General features: G+C 39.9%; 2 protein-coding genes across 2 annotated transcripts in view; both read right to left on the bottom strand.

The window, feature by feature from the left end:
• LOC135744191 (E3 ubiquitin/ISG15 ligase TRIM25-like) overlaps positions 1–19245 on the bottom strand; it is a 44667-nt gene extending 25422 nt beyond the window's left edge. Inside the window, exons 1-6 of the mRNA XM_065262171.2 lie at positions 19184–19245; positions 17695–18805; positions 17497–17583; positions 17054–17287; positions 16787–16943; positions 16641–16679 (exon numbers count right to left, since the gene is read on the bottom strand). Coding sequence (XP_065118243.1) covers positions 16641–16679; positions 16787–16943; positions 17054–17287; positions 17497–17583; positions 17695–18276 — 1099 coding nt within the window. The 5' untranslated portion in view covers positions 18277–18805; positions 19184–19245. The remainder of the gene's footprint in view (positions 1–16640; positions 16680–16786; positions 16944–17053; positions 17288–17496; positions 17584–17694; positions 18806–19183) is intronic.
• Positions 19246–20405: 1160 nt separating this feature from the next.
• Positions 20406–22987, bottom strand: LOC135744267 (tripartite motif-containing protein 16-like). The gene is made up of 6 exons (XM_065262277.1): positions 22406–22987; positions 22137–22232; positions 21694–21927; positions 21439–21586; positions 21283–21333; positions 20406–21064 (listed from the first exon to the last, which is right to left on the bottom strand). Exons 1-6 carry the CDS (start codon positions 22985–22987, stop codon positions 20523–20525), a joined length of 1653 nt encoding a protein of 550 aa, XP_065118349.1. The 3' UTR covers positions 20406–20522.
• Between the last annotated feature and the right edge of the window lie 1955 nt (positions 22988–24942).

Here is a 24942-nt window from a genome sequence, read left to right as displayed (position 1 = left end):
AGTAACATGAAATAGTACACTGATATATACCCACTTGATGCACATGCCCACCGTGCATCGTTTTCTCGGAGGCACCGGGTAGCGGTAAATAAACGTGCGAGGGCCCGCCATCGCTGCTTGCAGCTATATTTATTTTTATTATTATTTTTTTTTTTTTTTTTTTTTTTTTTTTTAACACTTTTGGACTTTTTGGGGGCCTTAACATACTCGAAAACTCTTGAAAATTGGCACAGACGTCAGAGTCGTCCGTCATCGCAGAAATCCAAAGGCTGGAACACGGGCGTGGCACAGGGGCTCTGTAGCGCCCCCTGTAATGCAAAAAAAAACATTGATGCACAGATCGGGCAAAAATGTACGCACATGTACGAGACTTGGTACGCTTATAGATCTCATCGACCCGAACAACTTTCGCCCTCTAACATTTAAGCTCCGCCCAACAGGAAGTCGGCTATTTTGGATTGTTTAAAAAATGCATGCGTTGAACTTTTATATACTCCTCCCAGGGGATTCATGCGATTGACACCAAACGTGGTAAACATGATGTCGAGACATTGGACTTGCTAAATTGCGAAGGGATTTTTGATATCTCGAACGGTTCTGCCATGGCGAGGCGACAAAGTTGTGGCGAAATCAGAGAAACAGGAAGTGTCTAATATTTAGGGCAAAAAATGTCTTATTGTGATGACACGCGGGGTGTTTGTTCGTCTGAAGATTCTGATCGCATCGATGTGCCTATTGTGACTCCCGGGTATAGCGCCACCACCAGGCGCCAGGAAGTGTGTCAGTCACAAAGCTGGATTTTTTTGACAGTTCCATGCAATGTTCTTTTAAATACTCCTTCTAGGATTTTCATGAGATTGACACCAGAAGTGGTCAACATGATGCAGAGACATTGTAGATGATAAATTGCGAAGGGATTTTTGATATCTCAAACGCTGTTCCCATGGCAACGCGTCAAACTTTACTTTCATTTTAAAGGCATATTTAAGCCTTTCTGTTGCATGCAGGAAACTTTTAAATACTCCTTCTAGGATTTTCATGAGATTGACACCAGAAGTGCTCAACATGATGCCAAGACATTGTAGATGATAAATTGCGAAGGGATTTTTGATATCTCGAACGCTGTTCCCATGGCAACGCGTCAAACTTTACTTTCATTTTAAAGGCATATTTAAGCCTTTCAGTTGACGCCAATGTTCTTTTAAATACTCCTTCTAGAATATTCATGCGATTGCCGCCAGAAGTTTTCAACATGATGCCGAGACATTGTAGATGATAAATTGTGAAGGGATTTTTGATATCTCGAACGCTGTTCCCATGGCAACGCGTCAAACTTTACTTTCATTTTAAAGGCTTATTTAAGCCTTTAAGTTCATGCCGATGTTCTTTTAAATACTCATTCTAGAATATTCATGAGATTGACACCAGAAGTGGTCAACATGATGCCGAGACATCATAGATGATAAATTGCGAAGGGATTTTTGATATCTCGAACGCTGTTCCCATGGCAACGCCCCAAACTTTACATTTATTTCAGGCATATTTAGGACTCTTGGCGTGCTTAGATTAACCTAAAAGTCGGCACACACATCAGAGTTGTCGGCTGTTAAGTGTGCACAAACAAGTCACACATAGGCGTGTCTCTTAAGTGGCTCACTAGCGCCCCCGTTTGTCTAAAATGTGGGGTTTCTTTTACCTACAGTCCCCAAATGGCTCAGTAACAACATTAAATAGCCCACTGATATTTACCCACTTGATGCCCTTGCCCACCGTGCATAGTTTTCTCGGACGCACCGTGTAGCGGTAAAAAAACGTGCGAGGGCCTGCCATTGCTGCTTGCAGCTATATTTAGGGCCCGAGCACCGAGGAGCAGGCCAGAATGGCCTGCACCGTAGGTGCGAAGCCCTATTGTTTTTGCTCGGATTTATTATTTTTATTAGGGCCCGAGCACCGAGGAGCAGGCCAGAATGGCCTGCACCGTAGGTGCGAAGCCCTATTGTTTTTGCTCGGATTATTATTTTTATTTTTTTTTTTTTATTATTTTTTTTAACACTTTTGGACTTTTTGGGGGCCTTAACATACTCGAAAACTCTTGAAATTTGGCACAGATGTCAGAGTCGTCCGTCATCGCAGAAATCCAAAGGCTGGAACACGGGCGTGGCACGGGGGCTCTATAGCGCCCCCTGTAATGCAAAAAAAAACATTGATGCACAGATCGGGCAAAAATTTACGCACATGTACGAGAGTTGGTACGCATATAGATCTCATCGACCCGAACAACTTTCGCCCTCTAACATTTAAGCTCCGCCCAACAGGAAGTCGGCTATTTTGGATTGTTTAAAAAATGCATTCGTTGAACTTTTAAATACTCCTCCTAGTGGATTCATGGGATTGACACCAAACGTGGTGATCATGATGTCGAGACATTGTACTTGCTAAATTGCGAAGGGATTTTTGATATCTCGAACGGTTCTGCCATGGCGAGGCGACGAATTTATGGCGAATTTAGAGAAACAGGAAGTGTCTAATTTCTAAGGCAAAAAATATCTTATTGTGATGCCATGCGGGTCGTTTGTTCGTCTGAAGATTCCGATCGCATCGATGTGCCTATTGTGACTCCCGGGTATAGCGCCACCACCAGGCGCCAGGAAGTATGTCAGTCATGAACTTTTAAATACTTCTCCTAGGGATTTCATACGATTGACACCAAACGTGGTGAACATGATGCTGAGACATTGGACTTGCTAAATTGCGAAGGGATTTTTGATATCTCAAACGGTGTTGCCATGGCGAGGCGACAAATTTATGGCGAATTCAATGAAACAGGAAGTGTCTAATATCTAAAGCAAAAAATGTCTTATTGGGATGAATTGCAGTGTGTATGTTCGGCCAAGGATTCCGATCACATCGATGTGCCTATTTTGAGTCTCGGGTATAGCGCCACCAACAGGCACCAGGAAGTGTGGCAGTCACAAAAGGTGGATTTCTTGACAGTTGCATGTGGTGAACTTTTAAATACTCCTCCTAGGATTTTCATGCGATTGACACCAAAAGCGGTCAACACGATGCAGAGACATTGTAGATGATAAATTGCGAAGGGATTTTTGATATCTCGAACGCTGTTCCCATGGCAACACGTCAAACTTTACTTTCATTTTCAGGCATATTTAAGCTCTTGGCGTGCACTTTGGGTGCCTTAACATGCTCGAAAACAACAGAAATTTGGCACAGATGTAAAAGTCACGTGCCACCAGGCTCATGCAAAGGCTGGAATATGGGCGTGGCAAGGGAGCTCTGTAGCGCCCCCTGTAATGCAAAAACAAACATTGGGGCACAGATCGAGCAAACATGTACGCTTATGTACGAGAGTTGGTATGCATATAGATCTCATCGACCCGAACAACTTTCGCACTCAAACATTTTAGCTCCGCCCAACAGGAAGTCAACTATTTTGGATTGTTTCAAAAATGCATGCGGTGAACTTTTAAATACTCCTCCTAGAGGATTCATGCGAATGACACCTAACGTGGTGAACATGATGCCGAGACCTTGTAGATGATAAATTGCGACGGGATTTTTGATATCTCGAACGGTTCTGCCATGGTGAGGCGACAAATTTATGGCGAATTTAGAGAAACAGGAAGTGTCTAATATCTAAGGCAAAAAATGTCTTATTGTGATGACACGCGGGGTGTTTGTTCATCTGAAGATTCCGATCGCAGCGATGTGCCTATTGTGACTCCCGGGAATAGCGCCACCACCAGGCGCCAGGAAGTGTGTAGGTCACAAAGGTGAATTTTTTTGTCAGTTCCATGCGATGTTCTTTTAAATACTCCTTCTAGGATTTTCATGCGATTGAGAAGAGAAGTGGTCAACATGATGCCGAGACATTGTAGATGATAAATTGCGAAGGGATTTTTGATATCTCGATTGCCATTCCAATGGCAATGCCGCAAACTTCACTTTTATTTCAGGCATATTTAAGGCTCTTGACTTGTTTAGATTAACATTGAAGTTGACACACACATCAGAGTTTTCGGCTGTTAAGTGTGCACAAAAAGGTCAGACATAGGCGTGTCTCTTAAGTGGCTCACTAGCGCCCCCTTTTGTCTAAAGTCTGGGGTTTCTTTTAGCTACAGTCCCCAAATGGCTCAGTAACAACATTAAATAGCCCACTGATATTTACCCACTTGATGCCCTTGCCCACCGTGCATCGTTTTCTCGGACGCACCGTGTAGCGGTAAAAAAAACGTGCGAGGGCCCGCAATTGCTGCTTGCAGCTATATTTTTTTTTATTTTTTTTATTTTTTTATTTTTTATTTTTTTTTTACATTTTGGGGCATTTTGGGTGCCTTAACATACTCGAAAACTCTTGGAATTTGGCACAGACGTCAGAGTCGTCGGCCATTAGGACCTGGCAAAGGCTGGAACTCGGGCGTGGCAGGGGGGCTCTGTAGCGCCCCCTGTAATGCAAAAACAAACATTGTTGCACAGATCGGACAAACATGTACGCACATGTACGAGAGTTGGTACGCATATAGTTCTCATCAACCCGAACAACTTTCGCACTCTAACATTTAAGCTCCGCCCAACAGGAAGTCGGCTATTTTGGATTGTTTAAAAAATGCATGCGGTGTACTTTTAAATACTCCTCCTAGAGGATTCATGCAAATGACACCAAACGTGGTGATCATGATGCCGAGACATTGGACTTGCTAAATTGCGAAGGGATTTTTGATATCTCGAACGGTTCTGCCATGGCGAGCCGACAAATTTATGGCGAAATCAGAGAAACAGGAAGTGTCTAATATCTAAGGCAAAAAATATCTTATTGTGATGACACACGGGGTGTTTGTTCGCCTGAAGATTCCGATCGCATCGATGTGCCTATTGTGACTCCCGGGTATAGCGCCACCACCAGGCGCCAGGAAGTGTGTCAGTCACAAAGCTGGATTTTTTTGACAGTTCCATGCGATGTTCTTTTAAATACTCCTTCTAGGATTTTCATGCGATTGACACAAGAAGTGGTCAACATGATGCAGAGACATTGTAGATGATAAATTGCGAAGGGATTTTTGATATCTCGAACGCTGTTCCCATGGCAACCTGTCAAACTTTACTTTCATTTTAAAGGCATATTTAAGCCTTACAGTTCCATGCGATGTTCTTTTAAATACTCCTTCTAGGATTTTCATGCGATTGACTCCAGAAGTGGTCAACATGATGCTGAGACATTGTAGATGTTAAATTGCAAAGGAATTTTTGACACATCGAACGCTGTTCCCATGGCAACGCGTCAAACTTTACTTTAATTTCAGGCATGTTTAAGGCTCTTGGCGTGCTTAGTTGAACTTTAAAGTTGGCACACACATCAGAGTTGTCGGCTGTTAGGTGTGCACAAAAAGGTCAGATAAAGGCGTGTCTATTTAGTCAGTGACTAGCGCCCCCGTTTGTCTAAAATATGGGGTTTCTTTTACCTACTGTACCTAAATGGGTCAGTAGCAACATGAAATAGTCCACTGATATTTACCCACTTGATGCACATGCCCACCGTGCATCGTTTTCTCGGAGGCACCGTGTAGCGGTAAACAAACGTGCGAGGGCCCGCCATCGCTGCTTGCAGCTATATTTGTTTTTATTTTTTTATTTATTTTTTTTTTTTCAACACTTTTGGACATTTTGGGTGCCTTAACATACTCGAAAACTCTTGAAATTTGGCACAGACGTCAGAGTCATCCGTGATCGCAGAAAACCAAAGACTGGAACACGGGCGTGGCAAGGGGGCTCTGTAGCGCCCCCTGTAATTTAAAAACAAACAGGAGTGCGCAGATCGGGCAAACATGTACGCACATGTACGGGAGTTGGTACGCATATAGATCTCATCGACCCGAACAACTTTCGCCCTCTAACATTTTAGCTCCGCCCAACAGGAAGTCGGCCATTTTGGATTGTTTAAAAAATGCATGCGGTGAACTTTTGAATACTCCTCCTAGAGGATTCATGCGATTGACACCAAACGTGGTGAACATGATGTTGAGACATTGTACTTGCTAAATTGCGAAGGGATTTTTGATATCTCGAACGGTTCTGACATGGTGAGGCGACAAAGTTGTGGCGAAATCAGAGAAACAGGAAGTGTCTAATATCTAAGGTAAAAAATGTCTTATTGTGATGCCATGCGGGGCGTTTGTTCGTCTGAAGATTCCGATCGCATCGATGTGCCTATTGTGACTCCCGGGTATAGCGCCACCACCAGGCGCCAGGAAGTGTGTCAGTCATGAACTTTTAAATACTGCTCCTAGGGAATTCATACGATTGACACCAAACGTGGTGAACATGATGCTGAGACATTGGACTTGCTAAATTGCGAAGGGATTTTTGATATCTCAAACGGTGTTGCCATGACGAGGCGACAAATTTATGGCGAATTCAATGAAACAGGAAGTGTCTAATATCTAAAGCAAAAAATGTCTTATTGGGATGAAACGCAGTGTGTATGTTCGGCCAAGGATTCCGATCGCATCGATGTGCCTATTTTGAGTCTCGGGTATAGCGCCACCAACAGGCACCAGGAAGTGTGGCAGTCACAAAAGGTGGATTTCTTGAAAGTTGCATATGGTGAACTTTTAAATACTCCTCCTAGGATTTTCATGCGATTGACACCAAAAGCGGTCAACACGATGCTGAGACATTGTAGATGATAAATTGCGAAGGGATTTTTGATATCTCGAACGCTGTTCCCATGGCAACACGTCAAACTTTACTTTCATTTTCAGGCATATTTAAGCTCTTGGCGTGCACTTTGGGTGCCTTAACATGCTCGAAAACAACGGAAATTTGGCACAGATGTCAAAGTCACGTGCCACTAGGCTCATGCAAAGGCTGGAATATGGGCGTGGCAAGGGAGCTCTGTAGCGCCCCCTGTAATGCAAAAAAATAACATTGATGCACAGATCGGGCAAAATGTACGCACATGTACGGGAGTTGGTACGCATATAGATCTCATCGACCCGAACAACTTTCGCACTCTAAGATTTAAGCTCCGCCCAACAGGAAGTCGGCTATTTTGGATTTTTTTTTTAAATGAATGCGTTTAACTTTTAAATACTCCTCCTAGTGGATTCATGGGATTGACACCAAACGTGGTGAACATGAGGTCGAGACATTGGACTTGCTAAATTGCGAAGGGATTTTTGATATCTCGAACGGTTCTGCCATGGCGAGGCAACAAATTTATGGCGAAATCAGAGAAACAGGAAGTGTCTAATATCTAAGGCAAAAAATTTCTTATTGTGATGCCAAGCGGGGTGTTTGTTCGCTTGAAGATTCCGATCGCATCGATGTGCCTATTGTGAGTCTCGGGTATAGCGCCACCACGAGGCGCCAGGAAGTTTGTCAGTCACAAAGGTGGATTTTTTTGACAGTTCCATCCGATGTTCTTTTAAATACTCCTTCTAGGATATTCATGCGATTGACACCAAAAGTGGTCAACATGATGCTGAGACATTGTTGATGATAACTTGCGAAGGGATTTTTGATATCTCGAAAGCTGTTCCCATGGCAACGCCCCAAACTTTACATTTATTTCAGGCATATTTAGGGCTCTTGGCCTGCTTAGATTAACCTAAAAGTCGGCACACACATCAGAGTTGTCGGCTGTTAAGTGTGCACAAACAGGTCACACATAGGCGTGTCTCTTAAGTGGCTCACTAGCGCCCCCGTTTGTCTAAAATGTGGGGTTTCTTTTACCTACAGTCCCCAAATGGCTCAGTAACAACATTAAATAGCCCACTGATATTTACCCACTTTATGCCCTTGCCCACCGTGCATCGTTTTCTCGGACGCACCGTGTAGCGGTAAAAAAACATGCGAGGGCCCGCCATTGCTGCTTGCAGCTATATTTTTTATTATTTTTTTTTTTTTTTTTTTTTTTTTTTTTTTTTAACACTTTTGGACTTTTTGGGTGCCTTAACATACTCGAAAACTCTTGTAATTTGGCACAGACGTCAGAGTCGTCCGTCATCGCAGAAATCCAAAGGATGGAACACGGGCGTGGCACGGGGGCTCTATAGCGCCCCCTGTAATGCAAAAAAAAACATTGATGCACAGATCGGGCAAAAATGTGCGCACATGTACGAGAGTTGGTACGCATATAGATCTCATCGACCCGAACAACTTTCGCCCTCTAACATTTAAGCTCCGCCCAACAGGAAGTCGGCTATTTTGGATTGTTTAAAAAATGCATGCGTTGAACTTTTAAATACTCCTCCTAGTGGATTCATGGGATTGACACCAAACGTGGTGATCATGATGCCGAGACATTGTACTTGCTAAATTGCGAAGGGATTTTTGATATCTCGAACGGTTCTGCCATGGCGAGGCGACGAATTTATGGCGAATTCAGAGAAACAGGAAGTGTCTAATATCTAAGGCAAAAAATATCTTATTGTGATGCCATGCGGGGTGTTTGTTCGTCTGAAGATTCCGATCGCATCGATGTGCCTATTGTGACTCCCGGGTATAGCGCCACCACCAGGCGCCAGGAAGTGCGTCACTCACAAAGCTGGATTTTTTTTGACAATTCCATGCTATGTTCTTTTAAATACTCCTTTTAGAAAAATCATGCAATTGACACCAAAAGTGGTCAACATGAAGCCGAGAGATTGTAGATGATAAATTGCGAAGGGATTTTTGATATCTCAAACGCTGTTCCCATGGCAACGTGTAAAATTTTACTTTCATTTTAAAGGCATATTTAAGCCTTTCAGTTGACGCCGATGTTCCTTTAAATACTCCTTCTAGGATATTCATGCGATTGACACCAAAAGTGGTCAACATGATGCTGAGGCATAGTAGATGATAAATTGCGAAGGGATTTTTGATATCTCGAACGCTGTTCCCATGGCAACGTGTCAAACTTTACTTTCATTTTTAAGGCATATTTAAGCCTTTCAGTTGACGCCGATGTTCCTTTAAATACTCCTTCTAGGATATTCATGCGATTGACACCAAAAGTGGTCAACATGATGCCGAGGCATAGTAGATGATAAATTGTGAAGGGATTTTTTATATCTCGAACGCTGTTCCCATGGCAACGTGTCAAACTTTACTTTCATTTTTAAGGCATATTTAAGCCTTTCAGTTGACGCCGATGTTCCTTTAAATACTCCTTCTAGGATATTCATGCGATTGACACCAAAAGGGGTCTACATGATGCCGAGACATTGTAGATGATAAATTGTGAAGGGATTTTTGATATCTCGAACGCTGTTCCCATGGCAACGTGTCAAACTTTACTTTCATTTTAAAGGCATATTTAAGCCTTACAGTTGCATGCAGTGAACTTTTATATACTCCTTCTAGAATAATCATGCAATTGACACCAAAAGTGGTCAACATGAAGCCGAGATATTGTAGATGATAAATTGTGAAGGGATTTTTGATATCTCAAACGCTGTTCCCATGGCAACGCGTCAAAGTTTACTTTCATTTTAAAGGCATATTTAAGCCTTTCAGTTGACGCCGATGTTCCTTTAAATACTCCTTCTAGGATATTCATGCGATTAACACCAGAAGTGGTCAACATGATGCTGAGACATTGTAGATGATAAATTGCGAAGGGATTTTTGATATCTCGAACGTTGTTCCCATGGCAACGCCACAAACTTTCCTTTTATTTCAGGCATATTTAAGGCTCTTGGCGTGAGTAGATTAACCTTAAAGTTGGCACACACATCAGAGTTATCAGCTGTTAAGTGTGCACAAAAAGGTTAGATATAGGCGTGTCTCTTAAGTGGCTCACTAGCGCCCCTGTTTGTCTAAAATGTGGTGTTTCTTTTACCTACAGTCCCCAAATGGCTCTGTAACAACATTAAATAGCCCACTGATATTTACCCACTTGATGCGCTTGCCCACCGTGCATCGTTTTCTCGGACGCACCGTGTAGCGGTAAAAAAACGTGCGAGGGCCCGCCATTGCTGCTTGCAGCTATATTTATTATTTTTTTTCTTTTTCTCCGACTTCAGCGGGACTTTAGAGGGCCTAAACATACTCGAAAACTCATGAAATTTTGCACAGATGTCAAGAGTGATGAAAATTTACATGTGGTGTATGCTTTAGAATTAGGCGTGAGAAAATGGCTCTATAGCGCCACCTACAAATTTTCAACGAAGCAGCCCTCGGACTGTGTTTGACGTACAATTACGAAATTCGGTACGCGTCTGTAGCATGACAAGACCTACAAAAAAGTCTCTTGGAGCGAAGCCGTAAACCAAACAGGAAGTCAGCTATTCTGAGTTATTTTTGTGATTTGGGCGCAGTTTTTGTCATTTCCAGGCGTCATACTTTAACTAACTCCTCCTACAGTTTTCGTCGGATCATCTTCATATTTGGTGAGTGTCATCTTAAGGCCTTTGTGATGCTAAATTGCGAAGGATTTGACTCTACGTAAAAATTTGTGTCGGTTCTGGCCCGACAAAGTTTGATGTTTTCCAATGAAACAGGAAGTTGCTGGAACTCATGCATACAGTGTCCGATTTGTCCCAAATTTCACATGATTGCTAAGAGTCCTGACCTGAACACATCTACATAACAATTTTCATTTATAGCCATAGCGCCACCAGCTGGCAACCTGAAGGAACATGTTTTAGCGCCACTTTCAAATATTGAATGAAGCAGCCCTTGGACTGTGTTTAACTTACATGTACGAATTTCGGTATGCTCATGTATTATTACAAGCCCTACAAAAAAGTCTCTTGGAGCAACGCCCTAAACCAAACAGGAAGTCAGCTATTTTGAATTATTTCTCAGATTTTGGCTCAGTTTTTCTCATTTCCAGCAGTCATACTTTAACTAACTCCTCCTACAGTTTTCGTCGGATCATCATCATATTTGGCGAGTGTCATCTTAAGGCCTTTGTGATGCTAAATTGCGAAGGATTTGATTCTATATTAAAATTTGTGTCTGTTTCAGCCAGCCAAAGTTTGATGTTTCGCTATGAAACAGGTTGCTGGAACTCAGGCATACAGTGTCCGATCTGTCCCAAACTTCACATGATTGCTAAGAGTCATGACCTGAACACATCTACATGTCAATAGTCACTTATGGTTATAGCGCCACCAGCTGGCAACAGGAAGTGACATGTTTACAATGATTATCCAATGTCTGATCTGTCCCAAACTTCACATGATTAATAAGAGTCCTGGAGTGAACACATCTACATGTCAATAGTCACTTATGGTTATAGCGCCACCAGCTGGCAACAGGAAGTGACATGTTTACACTGATTATGCAATGTCCGATCTTTCCCTAACTTCACATGATTAATAAGAGTCCTGGACTGAACACATCTACATGTCAATAGTCACTTATGGTTATAGCGCCACCAGCTGGCAACAGGAAGTGACATGTTTACACTGATTATGCAATGTCCGATCTTTCCCTAACTTCACATGATTAATAAGAGTCCTGGACTGAACACATCTACATGTCAATAGTCACTTATGGTTATAGCGCCACCAGCTGACAACAGGAAGTGACATGTTTACACTGATTATGCAATGTCCGATCTTTCCCTAACTTCACATGATTAATAAGAGTCCTGGACTGAACACATCTACATGTCAATAGTCACCAGTGTTGGGCAAGTTACTAAAAAATTAGTAATTAGTTACAGTTACTAATTACTTCTTTTAAAAGTAACTGAATTACTCTACCGGTTACTGTATATCAAAAGTAATTAGTTACTTAGAAAAGTAACTTTTAAGTTACTTTTATGTCTGCTTTTTAAATGTAAATATGAACAGTACTGAACAGTCAAACAGTAAAATGATATGGATGGGCTATTTTACACATAAGACTCTAATATATCACATACTGTAGGAGCCTATTTTGCTTTAGATTCAACCTTTGAATATTTTTGTTAGAAATTATCTTAATATTTAAACTTAGTTTATTTATGTATATCATTTAGACCATTTAGACAAATATTCTGCATGTTTACAAAAATATAAAATGTGTTAAAATTGTGTAGTGTCTCTTTAAAAATTTGGAGACAATTGTGTCAACATGTCAAATTTTCTAAAATAAATTATAATTTTTCTGATTTCATATTTATTTTAATAAGTTAGAAACGTCTCTGCTGTGTCCTGCTGACATGCACGATGTGTGTGCAGCAGATGAGGCAAATTATGGGTCCTCCGAAGGTTAGACCGTCTCATTTCAGTTCTCTTCGCGAACTTCTGAGCGCCTTGAATGGGCAAGTGATCACCTTTTATTGCATGCTTAGTAGGGTGCAGCACTTGAATTGGAACACAGCTTGTGAAGCTTGCCACAGGGACTGCGCTCTTTGGTCATATATTGTTTGTTTTCTGTTGGATTTAAATGATACACAGGATTAAAGGAAGATATTTATTCAGAAAACGGAGTAGGCTACGTGGATTGTTTTGTCGGACGGACACAGAGCGAGTGGATTGTTTTGTCAGATGGACACAGAGCGAGTGGATTTTTTGTTCGGATACGGAGAGACTGAAACTAAAACTAAAAGCGAGCTCACACATACTATGGAGTTTTAACACGGGTGTACACCGCAGTGTGAATATTTTAGTGGAAACAACAATCGCGGATCGTTCTCTTCCATGAAGCTGATGTAAACATCTAAGAATATATGATCATTTCTTAGATTTATTACCTTTGTGGACTACAAATGCAAGTTGATGTCATACTGCGATTGCTTGGTGAAGATAATTTACAAACATGAGACCGGATGGATTATGACTTGCGCACAATTTTTAAACAAAGGTATGTTGTCCCGTTTAGATTTTTCATGTTCATTCTATATGCACTGTCAGCTATGATGAAGTGTAATGAATTATTGCGCCGCCAACTACAGTCCTGCGACGTCAGATATGTCTTGTCTATTTTTTACAAAATAGAGTAACGCGCGTAACGAACTCCTTTAAATTTCAGTAATTGTAATTGCGTTACTTGATTTAAAAAAATAGTGGAGTTACAGTAACGCGTTACTCCCATCACTGATAGTCACTTATGATGCCAATAGTCAGTTACGGTCATAGCGCCACCAGCTGGTAACAGGAAGTAACATGTTTACAATGATAATGCAATGTCAGATTTGTCCCAAACTTCACATGATTGATAAGAGTCCTGGACAGAACACATCTACGTGCCAATATTTACATGTAGTCACTCATACACACACACACTCGCTCACTCACTCTCTCTCTCTCTCTCTCTCATGCTATCTTACACGATGCTACCTCGCTGTCATTTGTAATTAGCAACAGGAAATGTGGCACATTATACTACACTTTTAAATGGTTCACCTATGTTTACATGCTTAAATGCCTATTTACTACTGTTCCCTTTAATTCTTCTCATGCCACGGTGTGGCGGTGTCAGGTGTGCGAGGGCCCTTCCATCACTGCTTGCAGTTTTAATATAAATTGTTCCCTTATAATTACACGTACGTACTTCATAAGTAAACTATAATTACAGAAACATACGATGTAAATTCGCTGTACTTACCCAGTACTTTCCGGGCTGTAATCTAAAGCGTTACCAGACAAATCATATAATCTTCATGTAAATCTGAATTTAAATAATTAATAACTGATTTTAATGGGCTGAATGTATAAAACAGGATTTCATAAATAAACTGCTGTCTGATCTTATAGCTCTGTTTTTCTTATGCTGGGTACACCCCAAAAGATAACTGGCCTGATTTTGGGCTAATTTCCCCCCTTCTGACTAGCTATGTCCCGATTATCTTGATGGTTCTACAGATTGTTTTATTAGGTGTGTATGAGGTGTGTTAAAAGTGTCCGAACCTGTGGAAGATCGTCAGAGCCGCCCCGATCGTGAATCATAAATATTAAGCATGTTTAATAAACATGTTTAATATTTACGATCAGAAATCCTGATTTGCACAATATACACAAAATGACAACATCTGCGCTATTCAACCATGACGTGGCCTAGTCACGAGTGCGAGAGACAGAGAGAAAGAATGACTGACAGCACGACGTGTTTGTATTCCCTCAAACACAAGCAGCTTACAATCTTATAACTTGTAGTTTTTATGGTCTTTCTAAAGGTTGAATTCACGTTCTAAATGATTAACCTTACCGTAGTGCAAGAGAGAGAGCGAGTGAGTGAGAGAGAGAGCGAGTGAGCGAATGAGAGAGAGAGAGCAACGCGACGGTTCACTTTCATCAATACAAGTATGTTGTTTAATATGTTTCTCTAGAGTTTATATGAATGAACACGAGGATTAATGCACTGCACGAGACAGAGTGAGAGAACAACGCCTATTTACTATCATAGATCAAATGACATGTTTATGCTTATTGTGTGTTTCTCTAAATTTTGAGCATTAAACGTGTTGTTTTATTACAGATCACTTAAATGTGCTCGTGTGGTTTGGTCAAAAAGTAAACTTCTGAGTGTTTGTGGAAGTGTATTTTATTGTAACATGCTGAAAATCATTGTGCCTGTTTAAAACATTGGCAGCATGAGACCTAAAAGTCTTTATTTTTATTCCACAATGTTCCCCATCTGCTGATAAACATGTAGGCTATTTGGTATGCATAAAACAGATGATTGACTTTTTAAACTTGTTCAAAATATAATGCTGAACATCGCTTACTAACTTCTTTCGTGAGAAAATCTCGAGCGCTCGAGACTCCGCCCACCTAAGCAGCTCATTTGGATTTAAAGGGATACACACAAAAACGGTGCATTTTTGCTCAGACCCATAAAGTGCCTATTTTAACATGCCAGAATAAATTACCTGGTATTTTTAACTAAAACTTCACATATGTACTCTGGGGACATCAAAGATTTATTTAATATCTTAAAAACTTTTTGTTGAATGTCCCCTTTAAGTCTGCGAAATTTTGAGAGTTTTCATTTGTTCACAGTCGAGACTCTGATTAAAAATATGTTTGTTTGTGTGTTGTGTGCTGTCTTTGACACATCATAGCACACCACACAATAGGAGCAAAACTGTTACATTTAGGATTTTTATCCTCATGTTTGTGGTCTACCACATTTTGAAAATCTTATAAGATGTAAAAAAATATTTTGGTGTGTACCCAGCATAGAGACAGAGCGCAGCGCGTCACAACCTGAAAACCACGCCCACCGGGGGGGAAAACAATCCAACCGTCTCCATTGACTTTGTATTGCGAGAAGCCGCCTCCTTGTCATTTCTGGCTTATAACAAAAAACTGAATAATGCCTAAAAGCTGCTGTGTGACAATATGTACAGCTAACAAGCCAAAGAACCCAGAAATAAGTTTTTATAAGCTGTCGAGCCGTAAAACCCAGCTTTTAAGGAGAATAAAGTGGATCGCCGACTACGTTTCCCCCTATTGGACGCAGTTTTACTAATAGGAGTACTATGAAAAGTTGCCTGTTTCCACTTTTGTTTCTTTAAACGCTCGTTTTTTTGAAGTTGAAAGCTTATAAAAACGTATTTGTTTTTTTGGGGTTGTTAGATGTACACCTTGTCACACAGCAGCTTTTAGGTATTAATCTGTTTTTAAGTTTATTCTGTAAATAAGTTTTTATAAGCTGTCGACCCCAAAAAAAGAGCGTTTAAAGACACAGAAATGGATACAGGCAACTTTTCATAGTAATACTATTAGTAGAACTGCGTCCAATAGGGGGAAACGTAGTCGGCGATCCACTTTATTCTCCTTAAAGACAGGGTTTTACGGCTCGACAGCTTATAAAAACTTATTTCTGGGTTCTTTGGCTTGTTAGCTGTACATATTGTCACACAGCAGCTTTTAGGCATTATTCCGTTTTTTGTTACAAGCCAGAAATGACAAGGAGGCGGCTTCTCGCAATACAAAGTCAATGGAGACGGTTGGATCGCTTCCCCCCCGGTGGGCGTGGTTTTCAAATTTGCATAACTGCGCTCTGTCTCTATTATTTTCTATTCAGTGTAATTGGTGAGATTCTTTGTAAAAGTGGTTTAAAAATGCTTAAAGGCAATTATCAATGTCCATTTTCACATCAGCATCCTAACAAATTATATACATTTCAGAAAAAAATTTACCCTTTCAAAAAGTACACATTTGTACCTAAAGGGTGCCCATTAGTACCTCGCTCACAGGTACACTGTTAAACATTTCTGTGGAAATTCCAGTATTACTGGCAGGTGCCAATAACTTACTGTAGATTTAAGTTTATGGTATTTACTGGCAACAGTTTTGCATGGTTAAATAATCATTAAACATTAACCATTCTTTATCTTTACAGAATAAAACTAAAATAACAGCATCATGCAAAGCTTTCTGGGAATAAAAATCCAAAGGATAAAACTAAAAAAGGTTGATGAGAATTCCAGGTTCCAGAATGCTTTGCATGAGGCTGTTATTTTATAGTTTAATTCTGTAAAGACAAAGACTTCTTAATGTTTAATGTTCATTTGACTTTGAACAAACTGCTGCCAGTAAATAACATAAATTTAAATCTAGAGTAAGTTACAGCTGAGTAACTACAGCATTTTTTTTAAATGGTACATACTGGGATCTTTTTAAAGGGTACTATGACAGTGACAGCTTTTGTACCTTTTTCCTGAGAGTGTATGTGTATGTTAGTTTGTTGAAACTCACGTTGTAGGAACTGCTCCCGGGTCTTAGGTTCAAGGGTAACTAAATCAGCCAAAATACATTCAAGTCATATCCTTTGTATTTCTAGATAATATAATGTATTATTGCATTTGTATACTGTATGTATCCTAAATAATTGAGTTCCTTACCTCTATCAGATATTTTTTCTATCTCTCTGGAGAAATCCTCCAGTTTTCCTCTCAAATGAGACACAGATTTACCTACATCATCAAAAGAGAGGAAAAAACTGCCAGTGAAGCTGAGTGAGTCTGTAGATCCAGGAGGAACAGAGAGAGACTGGAAACTCTACACAAACACAAGGACAAACAACACAAACATTTAATACTAAAGACAAATCTCTGTAAAACCTTTTTTTATTCCAAAGACCACTTTCATGTTTTTCAGATCTCTGTTACCTGGAGGAAATGGATGTGATCATCTGTGTGTGAAAGCTGCTCCAGCTCAGCGTCTCTCCTCCTCAGATCATCAATCTCCTGCTCCAGTCGCTTCATGAGTCCTTCAGCTCGACTCACTGCAGCCTTTTCCTGATCTCTGATCAGCTGTGTCACCTCAGATCGTCTTTTTTCAATGGATGTGATCAGTTGAGTAAAGATCCTCTCAGTGTCGTCCACTGCTGTCTGTGCAGAGCTCTGTTAGGACACACAGAGAGAGGAGCATTAGAATCAGCAGCATTCACTCAGCTCTTACTGGTACATCACACAGTCTGTTACCCACAGTGAACTTCAGTGAAAGTCATCCAGCACTGAACTCCTCACTGACTGATTGGATGAGAGTCCTAACTGAGTCTGAAACAGATCTGAAACAGCAGACAGCAGTTGTTCTTCTGATCAAAACTCACCTTATGAGTCTCCACAGCATCTCTCAGCTCCTGAAGCTTCTTCTGGCTCTCCTGGATTCTCTCCTGGTATTGTCTCTGCAGCCGTTTCTGTTGGATGATAAACCAGATTAACTTTACTTTATGTAGCTATAGTGGGATTTCTCAAAAAGAACTTGAGAAAAATGTATAATATCGCAGAACTGATCACATTAAACTTACCTGTTTCTTAGTCCTCTCTGCTGCAGCTGATACAGTCTCATGGTTATTGTGTTCATCTATCATACACAGATAACATATACAGAGCTGATCAGTACGACAGTAAATCTCAAGGGCTTTATCATGTTGAGGGCAGATCATCTCCTGAAGTCGTCCAGTGGGATCTATCAGGTTGTGCTTCTTGCCTCTGAATAATTTCTCATGTTGTTCAAGATGATTTTGACAGTAAGAGTTCAGACACACCAGACAGGACTTGACAGCTTTGTGTTTCCTCTCAGTACAGACGTCACACTCCACATCTCCAGGTTCAGCATAACAGTGATCAGGAGGAGCAGCTTGTAGTTTAGTCTTCTTCAGTTTCTCCACCACTTCCGCCAGCATGGTGTTTTTACCTAAAACAGGTCTTGTATTGAAGGTCTGTCTGCACTGAGGGCAGCTGTAGTTTCTCTTCTGATCCCAGTAGTCCGTAATACAGCTCATACAGTAACTGTGTCCACAGTTAATGGTCACAGGATCCTTTAGTAGATCCAGACAAATTAAACAGCTGAACTGATCCTGAACCAAAGGAACACTCGCTTCTGCCATTTTAGAAAATAAGAACCTGACAGTGATTAAGTTTCAGTTTTCCTGAACTGGTTGTGTTTATGAAACCTAACAGGAGGTCCAGTCATAAAGAGGTTCTCTTACAGAGACAGTCTAAAAGAAGCAACTGAACACTGGTTTGCATCAGCCTTACGTTTAATAATATCTACTTAAATTTAAGCCATTCCTTTAACAGATCAAAGGAAACCCTTAAGAAGAATTATGAAGATTTAAGGTTTTCATTGCAAAAGTCATGGGTTTGATTCAAAGGGGACACACATTAATATTTAATTACTTTAACACTTTAAATTACTTTGGATAAAATCATCTTATAAATGTGTCCGTAAGTCCACAGAGAAAATATTGAATAAATCTTGTGAGGAGTCTAGTGTTGTTACTTCTGTATCCGAATGTGAGTGTTTAAATATCTGTATGATCTTAACCACAGCTGAGTTTAAGCAGTATGATCTTAAAATGATTTTATTTTGTCTTCCTGCATGGGATGAGAAAGGCCACATGGATCTGAAACAACCTGAGGGTGAGTAAATAAAGAATGATTATTTTAGATGAATTTGAACATAAAGCATTTATTGATTAAGTAAGGGATAATGTACAGGCAGCAGGTTGTTATCGCAATAAGACCCGACGCACAGCCAAACCATGTAATAACCTAGCTTTTTGACACGGCTATTTACCTCATAAGAAACATTAATTACTTTGAAATATTTTTTATTTGCTAATTTTTACAGACCTTCCGTGAAGAAAACACGTTTACTTTCGGTTTTAAGGTGAGACAAGACTTCAAATGTCACGAACACAATATATTTGGTTTAATCATTGTAAATATATATATAATGTTATGTTATTAAAATACATATTTATATTTAATTTGTGTAATATTAAATTGTACCTGTCAAAATTAATTGGCAGCATCCAGGTTCCGTGTGTTATAAGTTTCGAGCTGTAGTTATCTGAAAAGAATGAACTTTGGAATGTTGTGACCAATCAGAATAGCATTTTAGAGTGCTGTTTAATAATAGACTAGGTACTACATAGGTTTTCCAATAGCTCCAGCTTGTGGAGCATTGGTTAGCAGTTCAAACATCGAAGTGTTCGTTTAATTCGAATCTTATGGAACGCACGCACGCACGCACGCACACACACACACACACACACACACACACGAAATTAGACTTATGAGGTGTCATGAAACAATTTGATAAAAATAGTAAATGCAAAGTAAGAGTATAAAAATAAGAAGCATACAGTTACAAACATCTCTTCACGTACTATTTTGCACATGATTTCAAATGACATCATACAAACCAATTTTGTTTTTTTTTTCACATTTAAGGGGGAAATTTTCTTTACCGCAACGTGTCCATAACTGGATTTGGGTTATTTGACATGGAAATACAGTATTTATAATTAAAAAATCTAAAAAAGTAAAAAGCTTCATTGCATGTTAAACTATAAACATTTACAGTAAAGAAACATGTGGTATTTGGTTATCATTTGTAAATGTAGATACAATATTAAGAAATATAAATGTGTCCAAGACCAATTTTCTCATCCTATGCAACAATTTTCAATCATTGTTTAAACCCTCAATGAACTAACATTTTTTTTTAAATTTGTTGGAAGGGACATAATTGACTGTGACACTCAAGATGTCTACCAGGTAAGCAGTTTTTATTTTTTCTTTCCAGATAAAAGTTAAAATTTTGTTTATCATAGTACCTAGACAACTTTTTAGTTTTCATTACCGAAACATGAGTTTGTAAATGCATATATTTTATGTAATATCATGTTGCGGTAATGATAATTTTTGATAATGATAATCTAAAAAATGTAAATAATTCTATAGGAAATATTGTTTAAATCCTCTGAAAATAATGATTATAGTAAGTTCAGACCTTAATCTTAAATGTGCAAAAAAAAAAAGAATTGGCTTCAAGGGCTTTTTAAAAATTCTGATGCCAAGTCTGGATTTCGTGAGAATCACCCATTACCGTTTTAAATAAAACACCATAATAGGCCTATCAGTTTGTTTTCAAATGTTTTATTTACATTAAACAAATAAGTTACTTTTACTTGGGTAACATTATGAATATAATATTTTTTACGTTATTTTATAGTTTTCCCACTTTTACTTTACAAGCATTGATTCATCTAAACAATCAACGATTTGAAATCTATCATGTTATTTCACCATAACATCTCACTCTTACTGATTCATCACAAACCAGCTATAGTGTCTTCATTTCACACAGTTTTACTTTTGATTGTATCGTAGTACTAACCAACCCAAACCCAGGATAGAGAGGTTTAGTGAATGTGGTGTTGACTCTGTGGATGAGGGTCATTGTGTCAGAGACGCTGTAGAAGGACAGAGATCCTGAACTGTGATCCACATAAACTCCTATTCTAGAAGATCTGAACACTACTGGGAGTTTAGTCTCAATGTTATTGTGAAAGAATGAACAACTGGAGTCAGAGAAGATCAAACTCCAGGACTGATCATTACGTCCAAACACACAGTCATGACCCCATCCCTTCCTGTTGATGCTCTTATATGACACTGATATATACACCGCACCACACCATTCAACCTCCCAGTAAAAGCGTCCATTCACACTCTCACTACACAACACCTGAAGGCAGTAATCAAATCTGTCTGGATGATCAGGATACGGCAGGACACTGCGAGTGTAAGAAATCACTCTTTTCCCACCAGACAGATGGAGATGTTTATGTGCTGTGTTTAAGTCCAGTGTGAGCTGACAAGAATCTGATCGAGAAAAAAACAATCAGTGTCTAGATAATATGCAAACATGATAATCATAAAAAGATTATTTTAAGTTTAATCATCAACTTAAACCCATTACTTTAACCATGAACAAAAAAAATCTGTTTTCTGTTTAAGCAACAGTAAGTTTATTAGGAAAAGGTTTGTTTTTATTTCAATTGTGTCCGTGTGCTTGTTTGTGTGTTTTCATTGCAACTTACATTTAAGGATCTCCTGCCTGATTTGGAGCTCAATGATTGAAATGTTTATTACTATAAAACATCAAAACAATAAACATCTTCAGTTGCAGTATACAAGAAAAAACAACCTGAATGAATGCATCTAATTTATTGTTTAGTGCATTAATGATTTTTTACCTCGATCAGATATTGTTTCAATCTCTTCTCTGCAGAAATTCTCCAGTTTCTCTCTCAGATGAGACACAGATTCATCAAAACAGAAAAGAGAATTGACCGTCCTCTCAGAGTTTGTAGATCCAAGAGGAATAGGGAGAGATGTGAAACTCTACACAGACAGAAAGACAAACAACAAAAACATTTTATAGAAAATCAAAGTAAAATATGCTCTTCACTTCCTAAACATCACTGTCCTGTTCTTCAGATCTCTGTTACCTGGAGGAAATTAATGTGATCATCTGTGTGTGAAAGCTGCTCCAGCTCAGCGTCTCTCCTCCTCAGATCATCAATCTCCTGCTCCAGTCTCTTCAAGAGTCCTTCAGCTCGACTCACTACAGTCTTTTCCTGATCTCTGATCAGCTGTGTCACCTCAGATCGTCTTCTCTCAATGGATCGGATCAGTTGAGTAAAGATCCTCTCAGTGTCGTCCACTGCTGTCTGTGCAGAGCGCTGTTAGGACACACAGAGAGAGGAGCATTAGAATCAGCAGCATTCACTCAGCTCTTACTGGTACATCACACAGTCTGTTACCCACAGTGGACTTCAGTGAAAGTCATCCAGCACTGAACTCCACACTGACTGATTGGATGAGAGTCCTAACTGAGTCTGAAACAGATCTGAAACAGCAGACAGCAGTTGTTCTTCTCATCAAAACTCACCTTATGAGTCTCCACAGCATCTCTCAGCTCCTGAAGCTTCTTTTGGCTCTCCTGGATTCTCTGCTGTATCTTTCTCTGGGTCTCATTTAGTTGTTTCTGTTGGACGTGGAAGCAGCGATAAACAAGATAAACTGTACATAAAAGTATTGACATAAAATAATTACTACTATGTCCTTTAGAGAATGTACCTTTTTGATAGAATAAGATATCAACTGAACCATGTAATAATTCAATAATGAAACACAGCACTCAGTGCTTTCAGCTCTTACCTGTTTCTCGGTCCTCTCTTCTTCAGCTAATATAGTTTTGTGATTTTTATGTTTACCCATCATACACAGATAACATATACACTGCCAATCAGTTTTACAGTAAATCTCTACAAGTTTCACATGTTGAGGGCAGATCATCTCCTGTAGTCGTCCAGTGGCGTCTATCAGGTTGTGCTTCTTGCCTTTGAATAAATTCTCATGTTGTTCAAGATGATTTTGACAGTAAGAGTTCAGACACACCAGACAGGACTTGACAGCTTTGTGTTTTCTCTCAGTACAGACGTCACACTCCACATCTCCAGATTCAAAATAAAAGTGTTCAGGACGAGCAGCTTGCAGTTTAGTTTTCAGTTTCTCCACCACTTCAGCCAGCATGGTGTTTTTACCTAAAACAGGTCTTGTAGTGAAGGTCTGTCTGCACTGAGGACACGTGTAGTCCTGATCATCTTGATCCCAGTAGTCTGTAATACAGCTCATACAGTAACTGTGTCCACAGGGAATGGTCACTGGATCCTTCAGTAGATACAAACAGATTGAACAGATGAACTGATCTTGAGCTAAAGAGACACTGGCTTCTGACATTTTACAGCACCCAATAACAGTCAAGACACTAGAAATAGAAAGACGTGAAGCAAATAGATCCTACGCCCGGTCTAAACAGAATGTATGGTTTCACCTCAAGTGAAGATAGGAGTGGTTAACACAGAGAATTGCTTTCACATGCAAACCTACACCTGCTTTCTGCTCATAATGTTTTTGCATAAAAACAAAGCATGTCCTATTCTCGGCTTTTTCTACTTCTGTATTACTCTAGCTTATATTGTTGGCTTATGATGAGATTTTTTTTGTATTGTCACGCCTTTTAGGAATGGACACGTGCAGATAAATTCAGAAATAGATCCAGGCATCATAAGCTTCACGTTTAAAGGACCTTTATGCAACATTGACCTCTAGTGGCTGAACTTGGTATCGCAGTCTAAATTCAAAATATTGGAGATTATTATTCTTCGCCTCTTGGGTTGCCAGACGCATTTATGTCTCATTCAAGCAGGGGGGTCTAAAGCCATTTCATGCATTCTGACTTATTAACACGGTTTAAGAGTTGTATTCCTTATGCTAAACATAGACAAAAAAGCAGGACGTGTGATGGAGTATTTGCGGGCCGAATGCACACCAGAGTTACAAGTTTCGGGGAAAAAATTCTAACATTAATCAATCTTGCTCGTGCCTCACTCCGCCTGAAGTATGCCTCGAGGGGTCGGGTTTATTCGGAAAGAATAGGTATAGCTGATCTGTCTTTTAGAAAGCTGATCAAACTAAAGACTCTTTAGATGTATGAAGGAGGATGTAATACTACCAGGGCTCGCAAATTTTATCAAAAGTTTGGAGTGAGATTAGGGAAGGGCCAAGGTATTTGCAGCAGAGGCCCCTTGGCCTAGCAGTTATTTGCTAGCAGTTAAATTTAACCTATTGTTCATAATGGACCAGTACAAACATAAATTATAAAAATTGGTAAGTCTAAGTTGTTTTGTAAATTTAAAAATACATTTATAATTGGTGCCACACTTTGATGCCTTGATGACAGGGTTTGCATGAAGTTAAGCACCCCTAAAAAAATAGAGACCGCTATGAACCCCCGTCTGCGCCTCATCTACACTCACCTGCCTTAATTCTACATGGCATTGATTCAACAAGGTGCTGAAAGCGTTCTTTAGATATGTTGGCCCATATTGATAGGACAGCATCTTGGAGTTGATTGAGATTTGTGGGATGCACATCCAGGGCAGGAAGCTCCCGTTCCACCACATCCCAAATATGCTCTATTGGGTTGAGATTTGGTGACTGTGGGTGCCCATTTTAGGGAAGAACATGGTCAGAAACAATGCTCAGGTAGGCCGTGGCATTTAAACGATGCCCAATTGGCACCAAGGGGCCTAAAGTGTGCCAAGAAAACATCCCCCACACCATTACACCAGCAGCATGGACAGTGGTAACAAGGCATGATGGATTCATGTTCTCATTCTGTTTAAACCAAATTCTGACTCTACCATCTGAAAGTCTCAACAGAAATTGAGACTCATCAGACCAGGCAACATTTTTCCAGTCTTCAACTGTCCAATTTTGGTGAGCTAGTGCAAAATCTAGCCCTATTTTCCTATTTTTAGTGGAGATGAGTGGTACCCGGTGGGTTCTTCTGCTGTTGCAGCCCATCTGCCTCAAGGTTGTGCGTGCTGTGGCTTCACAAATGCTTTGCTGCATACCTATGTTGTAACGAGTGGTTATTTCAGTCAAAGTTGCTCTTCGATCAGCTTGAATCAGTCGGCACATTCTCCTCTGACCTCTAGCATCAACAAGGCATTTTCACCCACAGGACTGCTGCATACTGGATGTTTTTCCCTTTTCACACCATTTTTGTAAACCCTAGAAATGGTTGTGTGTGTGTGAAAATCCCAGTAACTGAGCAGATTGTGAAATACTCAGACCGGCCTGTCCGGAAGCAACAACCATCCCACGCTCAAAATTGCTTAAATCACCTT

Source organism: Paramisgurnus dabryanus, chromosome 6 (genome assembly GCF_030506205.2).
Source record: "Paramisgurnus dabryanus chromosome 6, PD_genome_1.1, whole genome shotgun sequence".
NCBI classification, from domain to species: Eukaryota; Metazoa; Chordata; class Actinopteri; order Cypriniformes; family Cobitidae; genus Paramisgurnus; species Paramisgurnus dabryanus.
The sequence above is the reverse complement of the archived record's forward strand: the minus strand, read 5'-3'. Positions and strand labels throughout refer to the sequence as shown.

Coding starts and splice junctions, on each gene's coding strand:
- LOC135744267 (XM_065262277.1), bottom strand. CDS start 22,987: ATGTCAGAAGCCAGTGTCTCTTTAGCTCAAGATCAGTTCATCTGTTCA. Junction 21,334..21,438: donor TGAAACAATATCTGATCGAG/GTAAAAAATCAT, acceptor GATGTTTTATAG/TAATAAACATTTCAATCATT. Junction 21,065..21,282: donor CAGGCAGGAGATCCTTAAAT/GTAAGTTGCAAT, acceptor TTTCTCGATCAG/ATTCTTGTCAGCTCACACTG.